This window comes from Canis lupus, chromosome 2 (assembly GCF_003254725.2).
Source record: "Canis lupus dingo isolate Sandy chromosome 2, ASM325472v2, whole genome shotgun sequence".
In the NCBI taxonomy this organism is placed as follows: domain Eukaryota; kingdom Metazoa; phylum Chordata; class Mammalia; order Carnivora; family Canidae; genus Canis; species Canis lupus.
In genome coordinates, this window is record NC_064244.1 from 79718272 (window position 1) to 79733046 (window position 14775).

The 14775-nt window shown below is 40.7% G+C and overlaps 1 protein-coding gene and 1 long non-coding RNA gene across 3 annotated transcripts in view; one reads left to right on the forward strand and one right to left on the reverse strand.

The window, feature by feature from the left end:
• The window catches only part of SDHB (succinate dehydrogenase complex iron sulfur subunit B), a 32052-nt gene that overhangs the window by 1004 nt on the left and 16273 nt on the right, over nt 1-14775 (forward strand). For both annotated transcript variants that reach the window (XM_025447401.3, XM_049106764.1), the window contains exon 2: nt 8467-8594. In XM_025447401.3, the coding sequence (XP_025303186.1) occupies nt 8467-8594 (128 nt within the window). The remainder of the gene's footprint in view (nt 1-8466; nt 8595-14775) is intronic.
• LOC118353886 (uncharacterized) lies at nt 108-1992 on the reverse strand. Its single transcript, XR_004813423.2, has 2 exons — nt 1798-1992; nt 108-402 (listed from the first exon to the last, which is right to left on the reverse strand). It is a non-coding gene; the product is annotated as an uncharacterized LOC118353886 (long non-coding RNA).

The window sequence follows — 14775 nt, forward strand, 5'->3', positions numbered from 1 at the left end:
GGTGAAGTCGGGCAGATCCTGTTACATAGTTGATAGGGCAGGAGGGCTGCCTACCAGAGCCCCAGGTCGGTGTCCTCTGAGCACTAAATTGATGACCAATAATGACCTTGTTTACCAGTTCTTTTATAGTTGCTGAGCAAGCAGTTAAGCTCCGAGAGCGCCACCAATGAGAGTGAGTTCTAAAGCTCAGTCAGGTCACTCTTCCATGGAGGGCTTGAGGAGAAGGCTAGTTTCATAGGTCAGTTTCGTAATTCCAGGTGAGGCCGTTGCAGAACTTCCTGAGGGCAGAGAAATAGAAGAGTCCCTCCACCTCCTAGGAATGTGTGTTTGTTCCCGGAAAAGGCTCCTCCGAAGAATGCAGTAATGAGTTTGGTGTATTATCTGTGGGTGATATTCAGGTTCCTACAACACAGTGGGATTTCTCGTCTGAATTCCTTTTATGCATTAGTCTGTACCGGTGGGCCATAGCTCTGCCTTTAAGTGTTTGGCTCTAATGTATTAACTGTGATTGTGTTGCCTCATTTCTTCCCCTAGACTGTGAACAACGTTAGGGCAAGTACTGCCCCCTCTCATTTGTGGATCACATAGCTCTTAGCACTGGCAGGTCTTAGGATACCGATCTGCCAATTAGAATAATATAGAAACTGATGATATTGCCAGTGTTGAAAATCAGAAATTATTTTCTGGGCTATGTTAGCAGCTTGACTCTCGAGTTTAATCTTATCCGGTAGACATTAATATTCCCCATTCCCATACAAAAGAGGAGGTAGAATCAGAGAGGTTAAGTAATTTGCCAAAGAACACACAGCTAGCTACTAAGTGGTAGAGGGTAGAGCTTGGATTTGAACCAGTGCCACTCACACATTTCAGAAACAAGCCTGCGCCTTCTGTTTTACTCAGGTTTATACAGACTTCTTTGCCTTCCTCCTCTCCACTTTCACATCTTTTCACTCCTACCTCCAAATCTGTGTCTGCTCTATCGAGCTCCAAGCCTGTTCCTTAAGGAAGCTTTCCTAAAGAAATAACAGGGAGCCTTCAGCTTGTTCCAGATTTCACCCTTCTCATCCTCCTCACTTTGGTTCAGTGCAGTTGTTAATTGTCTTGCTTCCTTCCTTAAATTAATAATGAACTATGAAGATAATCTCATCCAAGATTTTCTAGAAAGATACACTCAGCCTTGAGTACTCATTAGTTTTATGGATCAGGGAAGAAATGCCTTGAAATGCCTTTGAAGGATCCTCTTCCATTGGAGCTTATAGTTTAAACTGCTGGAGAGGCCATAACAGGAAAAAAAAACCCTCAAGTTGCTGCCCACCTCCCTGTTTCTGCCCAGATATTCCCCCCTTTCTTCCTGTTACTGTGGGAAAAATGAGCAGGAATCCTATGGCTAACCCTTCACTCGTGCTGTATCCCATCGCTTATTCAAAGGTGGTTCTCCAGTAAGTCTGCTCTGCCCTCCATGGGCAGTGCTTCCTTCTCCATCAGATCAGCAGCATGCAAGCATGCAAGCATGCTGTAATCTCTCCCATTGTAAAAAACAAAACAAACAAACAAACAAACAAAAATAACCCATATCCAGCTACTACTCCATTTCCCTACTTACCCTTCTTATACCCTGTGGCTTGAGCCAAAAACTGGAGTCATCTTTGTTCTTTACCCCACTTGCACATCCAGTGTCTAAGGAAATCTTCAATTCTTTCTTAAAATATATTCAAAAACTTACCACTTCCTACCATCCACAACTACCAGCCTGTTTCAAGCCATCATCATCTCTTAGCTGATTACTGTAATTCTTACCTGGTTTTCTTGCTTTCATCTTTGAATGATTCTCAAACAGAAGCCAAAATGATCCTTTCAAAACTTCAGTCTAACTTTATCACTCCTCTGCTCAAAACCTTCAGTAGTTTCTGATCTTATTCAGGGTAAAAGCAAAAACCCTTACAAGGCAGGGGCGGCTGGCTACCTCAGTTGGCAGAGTATGGAACTCTTGATCTCAGGGTCATGAGTTTAAGGCCCACATTTGGCCTCAGCACTCAATTTTAAAAAGTAGGGGTGGGGGTGTCTGGTGATTCATTTGGTTGAACACTGGACTCTTGGTTTTAGCTCAGGACGTGCTCTTGGGGTCATGAGAGTACTACTTGATGTTCTCATCCTTTCCCTCTTTCTTTGCCCCTCCTTCTTCCATACATTCTCTCTCTTTCTCTAAAATAAATCTTAAAAATATATATACATATTCTTTAGAGTTTGAATCTCAAATATACAATCTCCATCAAGTACATTTAAATAAATTTGCTAGGGGCACCTGGCTGGCTCAGTCAGTAAAACACGTGACTCAATCTCAGAGTCTTGAGTTTGAGCCCCACATTGGGCATAGAAATTACTTTAAAAAAAACCTTACAAGGTCCTACATGATCTGGTTCTCCCGGTAACGTCCTAATTTCCTTTCCCATTCCCTCTCACTCACTCCATTCTCAACTACACTTACGATCTTGTTGCTCCTTAAACACGTTTCCACCTCAAGATTTGTGCTCAACGTCCCGTCTGCCTGATTCACTCTTCGCCTGGTACAGGCATGGCTTGCTTACCTGTCTCCTTCAGATTTTCATTCAGCTGTCACCTTTTCAGTGAAGTCTTCACTGGCCACCCAATTAGAATTGTTGAGTTGTAGCCAGGACCCCCACCCCCTCCTTTTTATTGTTACCCCTGCCCCATTGCACTTATCACCAGCTCACACATTGTAAATGCTAGTTGTGTGTGCCTCCAGCCACTGTAAGCTCCCTAAGGACCAGAATATACATGTGTCTTGTCCTTGATCTCCAGGGCCTAGAACAGTCCCTGGAACATAGAAGCCACTCTATAATTATTTATTGAACAAATAAACAAATGAATGGGTCTGGGCCAGCTACTACCTAAGACCTTGCTAATTGTATGAGTTGAGTGTTCCTTGGATTTGTTTGTGAAAAGGAATTATCTTTTTGTGCTGTTCTATTTTGGATTTGCGTTTTCTCCGGGTAAAGGGCCGAACTTTGGACCTGTGTTTGAATTCTGGCTCTTTGTTGTGCGGTTTTTACTTTCATTTTTTAACAGAACAGTAAAACTTCCCATTGTAAAGATGCCGTAAAAATTAGAGACAATTTAGTACAAAATTCCACACATGGTAAGGACTCAATGAATGATGAATGAAAGCTTTCTTTTCTTTCTTTTTTTTTTTTTTTTAAACTTCTGCTAGGTCACCTACATAACAAATTTTTAGATTTCTCTGTTGGATGAATTTATTTGTTCTTATCACAGCTGCCATATTCCTCTGGATTAACTTTTAGTACAGCCCTCAAGATGAACCAACTCCTTCTCTTTAGAACCGTAACCTCTTCTGATGATTTTGATTTCCGTATCTTCTCTCCTCATTCCCGTAAGCTAAGCCCTTCCCCTTTATCCCACCAAGTGTTGTATAAAATATACATAATGAATTTAAATTAGTTGTTTAAAAAAAAAGTTCGTGACACTTTGGGGTACCCCAAAACTTATGTTAGGGCTTATTGCCTTATAGTACTCTACTATTGTGGTGCACCCTTGCATTGGTTTTGTCTCGAATCATTCATATGATAAGTATTTTTTTTATATGGTAAGTATTTAAATGATTTATTAAAAACCTAATCACTTTTGGGAAGATCTGCATGATCAAGTCTAGACCTTTTCATTTTTATAGAGTGGATATGAAGCAGATGTTAAGTTTTAAAAACAGGTATTAAGGTGAGGTTATCTGTGGCAGGTAACCACGTTCACCTTCAATAGGCCTTTGTGGGAGTAGGCCAAGCTTCATAGGGCTGGATGCGTGTTGCCCTCTGTCAGACTATTAAAGCAGGCTTCACCGCCATGGAACTATAGTGACATCTGCAAAGTCCCACATTCTTTTGAAAGTTCAGGCTTCACTAATGTTTTGGCAAGAAGAAAGTTTGAAGGAGTTAGATGGTTTAAACATATTTTGTCCCTCTCTCACTACCACCTACCACAGGCAAGGCAGCTACCCACTCTGGGAAATAGTTCGGTAATTTTGTAAAAAACTAAATATGCAACTGTCATACAACCCAGCAGTTACCTTCCTGGGCACTTAATCCAGAGAAATGGAAATATGTTCACAAATGTTGTTACTTCATTCATTATAGCCAAAAACTGGCAACAACTCAGATGTCCTTCAGCAGAAGAATGGCTACACAGACTGGGGTCCATCTCCCCACCCCGTGAAACACTAGTCAGTAAGAAAAGGAAACAACTCTCGGGGTGCACATGACTTGGATGAATCTCCAGAGAATTATGCTGAATAAAGGAAAGCTAATCCCAAAAGGTCACATACTAGATGATTTCATTTATGTAACATTCTTGAAATGACAAGAATGGAGACAGATTAGTGATGGCTAGAGATTAAGGAGTAGGGTGAGAGGTTTAAGGGATGTGGGTGTGGCTTTGATAGAGTAATTCTGGGGGTCTTGTGGGGATGGGAATGTTCTGTGTCTTGACTGTATCAGTGTTGATGTTCTGGTTGTGAGATTGTGCTATAGTTTTGGACGGTGTTTTCACAGGAGGAAACAGTAAAGGATATGAGGGGTCTCATTATTTCTTATAAATGCATGTTTTTCTAGATCTCAAAATGAGAAGTTCAATTTTTTAAAAAAGCAACAAACTCTGGATATATGCAACACCATGAGTGAATCCCAGAAGCATTATGTTGAGGGAAAGAAGCTAGACCCAAGATTCCCTGTCCGATTGCATTTATGTGAAATTCTGTAAAAGGCAAATCTGTAATGATAGAAGGCACATAAGTTGCAAGGGGTAGGCAGAGGGCACTGATTGTAAAGGAACACTAGAGAACTTTCTAGATGGAAATGTTCTGTCATAATTATGGTAGGAGCTATACCACTTTATTAAAACTCATCAAACTAAAAACTCCTCAAACTATAAAATTTGTTTATAAATTAGTGAATTTTACTGTAATGAATAATATCTCATTAAATCTAACCAAAACAGGGTTGGAGCAGTGAGCTAGCAGAAGGCTGCTGGAGTATCTTCAGTGATCTTTTAACTTCCTCCACTTTGTCTTAAATGCCACAAGGTGGCGTCAAGCAAATGTTCCTTTCTTTTTACAAAGTGGAGTTATTGGGGGCACCTGGCTCCTCAGTCGGTAGAGGGAGTGACTCTTGATCTCAGGGATTGTGAGTTCAAGCCCCACATAGAGCTTACTTAAAAATAAATAGAATGGAATAGAATAGAATCTTGCCTTTAATTCTTTAAAGAAAAAAAAAAGATGGATTCCCTAGTGGAAGATGTTCATTTGTAGAAATGACTCTTTTTTGTGGCTATTCTGAGCCAATTTGGTGATAAAGAAAAATACTACTTTTATCTTCACTGTCATTCTCATCTTCTCTCTGTATTTGCTTTTTTTCATACTGAGAGCTGATGTGTTTATATTTTCAGCCTCACTTAGGACACTTTTTCTGGATTTTATTTATTTGATAGAGACAGAGATAACAAGGAAGAGCATGAGCAGGGAGGAGAAGGAGAAGCAAGCTCCCCCCTGAGCAGGGACCCCGATGTGGGGCTCGATCCAAGACCCTGAGATCATGACCTGAGCTGAAGGCACACACTTAACTAACTGCCAGGCGCCCCTAATTCAGGACACCTTTTGCCAGCAAATAAGAACATCACATTTCTTGTAGTTAAACAGTTAACCTAAGTTTCACTTTTTTTTACCAGTTTGTAAGAGAACTAGCTGAGCTGGGAGGTAGTCTACATGTGTCTGCATACAAACTGAGGATTCACCTGCTAGTTGCTATTTGGACTGACAGGACTCCTGCTCTTCCCCCTCAGGGTGGGGTCCAGGGGACTTGGTGTGGCCTCCACCTGGTGTCGTCCACCTGGGTGGAAAGAGCTTCAAGGGCTGTGGGATGAGGACAGTATGTGTGTATTAGTCTAATGGTCAAGGTTGGCTATTTTTTTTTCCTTTTTTAAATATAATTTTATTGTATTTTAAATTCCAGTGTAATTTTTTTTACTTTTCTTCAATTTTTCCTAACCATGAATTGAACTCCTGTATGCAAAGGCCTGGACTGGTACACTGGGAGGTGTAAAATGTAACCTGTTCCGTGCTGTGAGTGGTTAATTTTATGTGTCAGCTGGCCCACAGAGTTCCCAGATAGTTGGTCCAACATTCTGGGTGTTTGTGTGAGGTGTTTCGGGGTGAGTTTAACATTTAACTCGATAGACCAAGTAAGACAGATTGATCTCCCTAATACGGGTGGGCTTTATCCAATCAAAGGCATAAGTAGAACACATCTTCCTCCAAATAAGAAGGAATTCCTCCTCCCTGACTGCTTTCAAACTGAAACATCAACTCTTCTTGAGTCTTAAGCCTGCTGGTCTTTGGACCAGAACCACATCCTCGGCTCTCTGGTTCATGGGCCTTCGGGCTTGGACTTGGATTTACATCATTCCCTCTTCTGGGTCTCCAGCTTGCCAGCTGCAGCTCTTGGGACTTCCTGTCCTCCATAATCATGACCCAATTCCTTATAATAAGTCTTTTTGTAAATACGTATGTATATATTTTTTCATGTGTACATATGCACTATATGTGTGAATATATACACTATTGATTCTGTTTCTCTGGAGAACTCTAATACACATGCCCTCAAGGACTTTAACACATAAAAAGAAGATAGGACCAAGAAAAGATCTGCAAATATTCACAAATAAACAGTTTAGGAATATGAGTTCTGGAGTCAGACCAGCAGACTTGGGTTCCAATTGTGGCTCCTCTCATCAGTTGTTATCATAGCCCATCACTTGATATCTGAGCCTCCTGTTTCTCATCTTTAAAATGAAGATTCAGGGGTGCCTGTGTGGCTCAGTCAGTTAAGAATCTCCCTTTAGGTTATGATCTCAGGGTCCTGGGATCCAGCCCCACGTGGGGCTCCCTGTTTATCACAGAATCTGCTTCTCTCCTTCAGCCCCTCCTCCCTGCTCATGCTTACGCTCGCACTTGCTCGCTCTCTCGCTCTTTCAAATGAATAAAAAATATTTTTTTAATTAGGTCATGAGGGTGGGGCCCTTAGGATGGGATTGGCACCCTTACAAAAAGAGGAAAAGGCTCAAGATACCTCTCTCTCTCTTTCTGCCACGTGAGGACACAGCAAGAAAGCAGTCATCTGTGACACAAGAAGAGGGTCCTCACCAGACACCAAGTCTGCCTGACTCTTGATCTTGGACTTTCCAGACCCCGAACTATGAAAAACAAGTGTTGTATAAGCCACCCAGTCTTTGGTGTCTTATTACAGTAGCCAAGACTGACTAAGACCCCTAAAAGCCCCAGCATCTCATTTTGACAACTGCAGGAGCTTTACTGTTTTTTCCATATGTTATCTGACAGTGCCTCCTTCAAAACAGTGATATTCTTCTCAAAAATAAAGATGATGGGCAGCCTGGGTGGCTCAGCGGTTTAGCACCTGCCTTCAGCGCAGGGTGTGATCCTGGAGACCCAGGATTGAGTCCCACGTCAGGCTCCCTGCATGGAGCCTGCTTCTCCCTTTGCCTATGTCTCTGCCTCTCTCTCTCTCTCTCTCTCTCTCTCTCTCAGGAATAAATAAATAAAATCTTTTAAAGAAAATAAATAAAGATGATGATGTCACCCACCTGATAATTTGTGCTATCAAATTGCTCTTAGGATAAAATCAAAATCTTGCCCTTACATTTGGCACTTCCATCAAGCCTCCCTCACTCCTACTGGACTTCTCTTGGTTCTCCCAGGTGTGCTCTGCTGTCCCCCATCCAGGTCTCTCTACCTGTTCCCTCAGTTTATACACCCCTACTCCTTCCCCTAATCCCTACTCATCAAGCCACAGCTTGAGTATCATTTATGGGTCCTTCCCTGATCTCTTGTACTAGTGTAAGTCTCTGCTGTATTCTTCCCTCTTTGTACTTTATTATGAATATTTAATTTCTCTCTTGCTTGTACAAAGTAGATTCTGTGAGGGCAAAAAGTTCATTTCATTAAGTGCTGTTTCACTCACCCCCAGCACCATGTCTAGTATGTGCTAAGTGCTTAGTATTTGTTGGATAGTGAATGGCTGCCTTTCTCAGGAAGACTGTGTGTCAGAGGTACCTTGGTGGCTCAGTTGGTTAGGCGTCTGACTCTTGGTTTCAGCTCAGGTTGTGGTCTCTGGGTGGTGAGGGAACCCCATCTCAGGTATTTAGTGTGGAGTCTGCTTAAGGATTCTCTCTCTCCCTCTGCTCCTCCCTGCTGCCTGCACGCATGCACTCTTACTCTAAAATAAATGAATCTTAAAAAAAAAAAAAAGACTGTCAGTATTGTGTGGGTTTGTATCCAATGTGGTAGTGTGTAGTGCCAGCTAAACAGAAGGATTTATCTTGCATTTTTAATAGTTTTTTTTCCTTTCTTGTGAACTTTTTCAATTTCAGGCCTGCCGGGGGGCACAGACAGCGGCAGCCACAGCTCCCCGAATCAAGAAATTTGCCATCTACCGATGGGACCCAGACAAGACTGGAGATAAACCGCATATGCAGACTTATGAAATTGATTTGAATAAGTGAGTATCTCTGTGAGAGCTAGGTATTTGATAAGTAAAAGGGAACTCTCGATCTGATTCAGGGATATGATTTTCACATCCTTGGAAGGTTTAAAAATAGACCACTCAGTGGCTCTGAAATTTATCATCTCTTTTTCAAAGGAGAATGAAGTAGGTGCCTGATTCAAAAAGATAACCAGGGGTGTCTGGGTGGCTCAGTCAGTTAAGCATCCAACTCTTGGTTTCAGCTCAGGTCTTAATCTCAGAGTTTTGAGTTTAATCCCCATGTTGAGCTACACACTGAGCATGGAGCCTACTTTAAAAAAAAAAAAAGGATAACTAATACCAAGAAGAATAACTTTTGTAAAATACCTTTCCTTTCCCCAAATCAGAGGATGACAGATTTCTAGGAGTACTGGTAAAGCTGGAGAGACTCCAGAAATTCAGCTAGAATGGTGATAGGACAAGATAAGGATGTAGTTAAAATAATAACAAAAATGTGGACTTCTGTATTATTTTTGCTATTTCTGTCCTAATAAAGTACCACAAACGACATGAATTTATTACCTCCCAGTTCTGCAGGTTAGAAGTCTGGTAAACGTTTCATGAGACTAAAATCGAAGTGTCAGCAGGCCATGTGCCTTTGTGGACACCACAGGGAAATCCATTTTCTATTCCTTCAAGCTGTTGGCAGGATTCAGTTCCTGACAGTTGCAAGACTAAGATCCCTATTTTCTTGTTGGCTATAAGCTGAGAGCTAGTCCCAGCTTTTAGAGGCCACTGTGCTCTGTAGCTCATAGTTCCCACCTTCAAAGGCAGCAACAGCAGGTTGAGTCCCCCACCTCTCTCTGAGCCACTCTTCTCTCCCCGGTTTCCACCCTGAAGGATGTCTGCAGGAGCCAAAGGGAGAGAAGAACCTAGTGAGCTGGGCTCTTGCCTCCCCACTCCTCCCCTCTCCACCATAACCAGAACTGTTCTATTTTATTTGTCAGTGAATATTTGTCAGTGTTTTTTCTTTTAGACAAAGGCTTCCATGGTGCCAAAAAGAGGTTTAAAAACTACTACTCTCAATGTATTCTTTAACTCTGTATCGACACGTAAATTCTAAGCAGTGGAGTTAGTTGGTCTATGACCTTCTTGTCAAGCAGACAATTACCAAATATTCCGCAACCAAAAATCATTAGTAAAACCCAAAAAGAAATTGTACAAGCCACTTTTTCTGACCATAAATATTCACATTAAAAACAAAAAACTATTTGGAAATTAAAAAGCACTATTTTAAGTAACTACTTCATTAAGGAGTAGTATAGAATATCATTAGCTACTTAGAAAATAAAAGCACTGCAAATCGGAACTTACAGAATGATACTAAAACTGGAAGAGTTAAATTCGTAAGTAGTTTTTAATGATAAAAGATTTAAAGAGGAATTACATGCACTTCCAGTCATAGCATAGCTTTCATCAGACTGTCCCTCCCACAAATAGTAGCTATAAACTCTGGACAAAACAGAAATAATGACCTGCGAGCATAGGAGAATAGCCATCACAGGAGACACTTGGAAGAACAGAATGTTACCGGGTGAATGAACTGGGTTTTGCATGCTTTTACTTGAGGACAAGCCCCAGTCAATGGGGTGGTACAGGGACAAAAACTCGATAAAACCAGACTTACTAAAAAATTTAAAAAAAAAAAAAAAAAAAACAGACCTACTAGTGTGAACAGCTAGAAGATACATTGTACGGCCACCACAACAACCAGAAAATGGAAGAAGCTCCTAAAAAATAAACACAAAGGGGGGAGGGGGCCAAATTCTATTTTAAACTGCCCAAGGTGAGAGTTCAGCTCGTTAATTGTTGCCTTTTTTTTTTTTTTTTTTTTTTTAATTGTTGCTTTAAAATAAAATCAGAGGTGCCTGGGTGGCTTTCTTGGTTAAGCAGCCAAGTCTTGATTTCGGTTCAGGTCATGATCTCAGGGTTGTGGGTTTGAGCCCCGCATCAGGCTCCACAGTCTGCACAGAGTGCTTGAGAGTCTCTCTCCCTCTGTCTCCCTGCTCATGGGTGGTTCTCTGTAAATAAATAAAGTCTTTAAAAAAATCAGGGGCATCTGGCTGGCTCAGTCAGTAGAGCATGCAACTCTTGATCTCAGGGTTGTGAGTTCACGCCCCATGTTGGGCATGGAGCCTACTTAAATTAAAAAAGTATTTTAGAGAACCGTACTTTCCAGAGAATAAAATCCAGAGTTTCTATATTATGTTAATCACGAGGTCCAGTGTACAGTCCAGAATCACTAATCATGCAAAGAACTCCGAGATATGACCCAAACTCAAGTGGAAAGATAATCAGTGGAGGCCACCCAGCCTTGAAGCATTCCAGTTGTTGGAGTTAGCATATGTGGATTTTAAGTAGTTACACCTGTGTTCACAGATAAAGGAAAGGATGCTCCTGAGATAGGAGATCTCAGCAGGGAAATAGAAACTTAAAATAACCACATGGAAAATCTGGAAGTGAAAAACAGCAATATCTGAAATAGAAAATTCACTGAATAGGCTAACAGCAGGTTGGGAATGACAGTATGAAGACCCTGTGATCCTGAAAATACATTAATAGAAATTATCTGTTCTTAACAAAAAGGTTTTTTAAAAAGAACCTCATTGATCTATAGAACAATATCAAAAGGTCTAATATACGTAATTGGAGTCCTAGAAAGAGTGAAGAAAGAAAACAGGCAAAAATTTTTTGAAGAACTAATGGCCGAGAATTCACCGCAAGCTGTTGAAAGACCTAATTGACATATCCGAAAAGTTTGGTGAATCCCACGCAGGTTAAATACAAGGAAAACTACACCCTGGAACATCATAGTCAAATTTGCTGAAAATCAAAAGGAAAGAGAAAATCCTGAAAGGGGAAAACATGTAACATCCCGGGAAACAATACAAATGATTGTTTACTACTCCTCAGAAATTATAGATGCCAAAAGACAATGAAATGACATCTCTAACTTACTAAAAGAAAACACTATCAACCAGAATTCTGCATTTAGCAAAATAATGAAGATGACATGAAGACATTTTCAGATAACAAAAAATAATTCATAGCCAGAAGACCTGTGCTACATGAAATGCAAGAAGTTATTTAGGCTAAAGAAACTTGGCTCTTGCAAAAGGAGTGAAAAGCACTAATTATGGTAAATTTAAACATTTTTCTTCTTAATTTCATTAAAGTATATATATGACTGTTGAAAGCAAAATTATAATACTGTATTGTGTAACACACAATTAATACAGATGTAATGCCTATGAGAACTAGCATAAGGGCTGGGAATAGGTTGACCTATAAAGTTGGAAGGTCTTATGTGAAATGGTACAATATGAGCTCTAAATAGATCATAAAGTTAAGGATGTACGTTATAATTCTAAAGTAACCAGAGAGAGCTAAAAAGCCAACATATAGATTATGTGGAATTCCAAAAATATTTATTCAACCTAAAAATATTTCCTAGGGGCACCAGGGTGGCTCAATAGTTTGAGCTTCTGACTCTTGGTTTTGGCTCAGGTCGTGATCTCAGGGTCCTGAGATCGAGCCTCATGTTGGGCTCCATATGGGGAGGGGTGTGGGGTCTGCTTGAGGATTTCTCTCCCTCTGCCCCTCCCCTCACACACTCACTTTCTCTTGATAAAATAAATCGTTTTTAAAAAATAAAGAAAAATATTACTTAAAGCAGAAAAGAACAGAAAATAAAATTTTGGGACAAATAGTAAAATGGGAGACCCAAATCCAATCACATCAATAATTATACCATGTAAAGGCACTGAACACTCCCAATTAAACAGCAAAGATTGTCAGAATAGATAAAAAGCAAAACCCAGTTTGATGCTACTTAAAAGAAATGTACTTTAATTATTATTAAAAACAAAATTCAACTAAGTAAATTTTGAAGATCCTAATTAGTTTTATTTAACCATTCAGAAATCAGAAAACATCCATCCTAGCAGATAGGAGCTCAGTCAGTTAACAATCCAACTCTTGATCTCAGCTCAGGTCTTAATCTAAGGGTTGTGAGTTCAAGCGCCATGTTGGGCTCCAAGCTGGGTATGGAGCCTACTTAAAAAAAAGAAAAGAGGGACACGTGGGTGGCTCAGTGTTGAGCGTCTGCCTTTGGCTCAAGGTGTGATCCCAGGGGTTCTGGATCAAGTTCCGCATTGGGTTCCTTGGAGGGAGCCTGCTTCTCCCTCTGCCTGTCTCAGTGTGTCTCTCATGAATAAATAAATCAAATCTTCTAAAAAAAGGAAAAGAAACAAAAGGAGCTGTACAAAATGAAAGACAGACAGGAGTGGGAAGAACAAAAAAGCAGATTGGTTATGGCAAGATCACTTTCCTTTATGGGATGGCAGAGTCAATTAGGCAGATACTCAACTAGCTGATTTCTGATTGACTGGTTTTAAATTCCATTTCTGGAAGAACCAAAACTGCAGTTAAGTTGTCTCAGTTTGATGACATGAGATTGGCATAAGTGACTCCATTTGGGGCCTGTTGTTTTGTTTTTAACAATATAAAGACAGGTTGAAGATAAAAGATATTGGGGCACCTGGGTGGCTCAGTGGTTGAGTGTCTGCATTTGGCTCAGGTCATGATCCCAAGGTCTTGGGGTCAAGTTCCGCATAGGGCTCCCCACAAGGAGCCTGCTTCTCCCTCTGCCTGTGTCTCTGCCTCTCTCTGTGAGCATGAATAAGTAAATAAAATTTTTAAGAAGGAGAGAAGAAGAAGGGAAAGAAGCATCCATGCAAACTGCACTAAGCATAAGAAAGTGGCAGGACGGGCAGCCCGGGTGGCTCAGCGGTTTAGTGCCACCTTCAGCCTAGGGCGTGATCCTGGGGTCCCGGGATCGAGTCCTACGTCGGGCTCCCTGCATGGAGCCTGCTTCTCCCTCTGCTGTGTTTCTGCGCCTCTCTCTGTGTCTCTCATGAATAAATAAAATCTTAAAAAAAAAAAAAAAAGTAGAGTGGGTGGGACGCCTGGGTGGCTCAGCGGTTGAGCGTCTGCCTTCAGTTCAGGGCTTGATTCCGGGGTCCCAGGATTGAGTCCCAGTTGTGCTCCCTACAAGGAGCCTGCTTCTTCCTCTGCCTGTGTCTCTGCCTCTCCCTCTGTGTGTCTCATGAATAAATAAATAAATCTTATAAAACAAAAAAGGTAGAGTGGCTATGGTAAAATCAGATGACTTAAAGGCAAAGATTATGCCAGAAATAAGAGGACATTTCAGAATGATAAAGGATCATTTTATCAGGAATGTCTCACAATTGTGTACACTTAATAACCAAGCTTCAAAGTTGGCAGAATTGGAGAATTTCAAGAGTTAAGGAACACATAAACATCTGTAGCTCTTTCAGCAGTGGATAGAACAACTAAAAAGTAAAGACATAATCTGAACATTATCAATCATCTTGATCTAACTAATATTTTTGAAATACCACACCAAATGGTTGCAAAACACATGTATCTCAATAAATTCCAAAAATTTGGAATCTTCTAGAGTGTATTCTCTGACCATAATGGGATTCAACTAGAAAGCAGTAACAGATAACCCATGCATCAAAGCAGAAACCATGAGGGAAACGAAAATGTATATTGAACTAAATGATAATGAAAATAGAGCATTTAAAATATACAAGATGCATCTAAAGCAGTGCTTAGAGGAAAATTTGTAGCTTCAGAGGCTTGTACTTTAAAAAAAAAAAAGAAAGGTTTTAAATCAGCTATCTAAGCCACCTTAAAAATGTAGAAAAGAGCAAAATAAACTCAAAGTAAGTAGAAGGAAAAATAATAAGCACAACAGTGGGTCATGAGGAAGAGATAAATAGAGAAAACAACCAGTTGTTTCTCTGAAAATATTTTTATTTATTTTTTATTTTATTTTAAAGATTTATTTATTTATGATAGACATAGAGAGAGAGGCAGAGACACAGGAGGAGGGAGAAGCAGGCTCCATGCCCGGAGCCCGACGTGGGACTCGATCCTGGGTCTCCAGGATCGCGCCCTGGGCCAAAGGCAGGCGCCAAACCGCTAAGCCACCCAGGGATCCCCTGAAAATATTTTTTTTTTAATTTTTATTTATTTATGATAGTCACACAGAGAGAGAGAGAGAGGCAGAGACATAGGCAGAGGGAGAAGCAGGCTCCATGCACCAGGAGCCTGATGTGGGATTCGA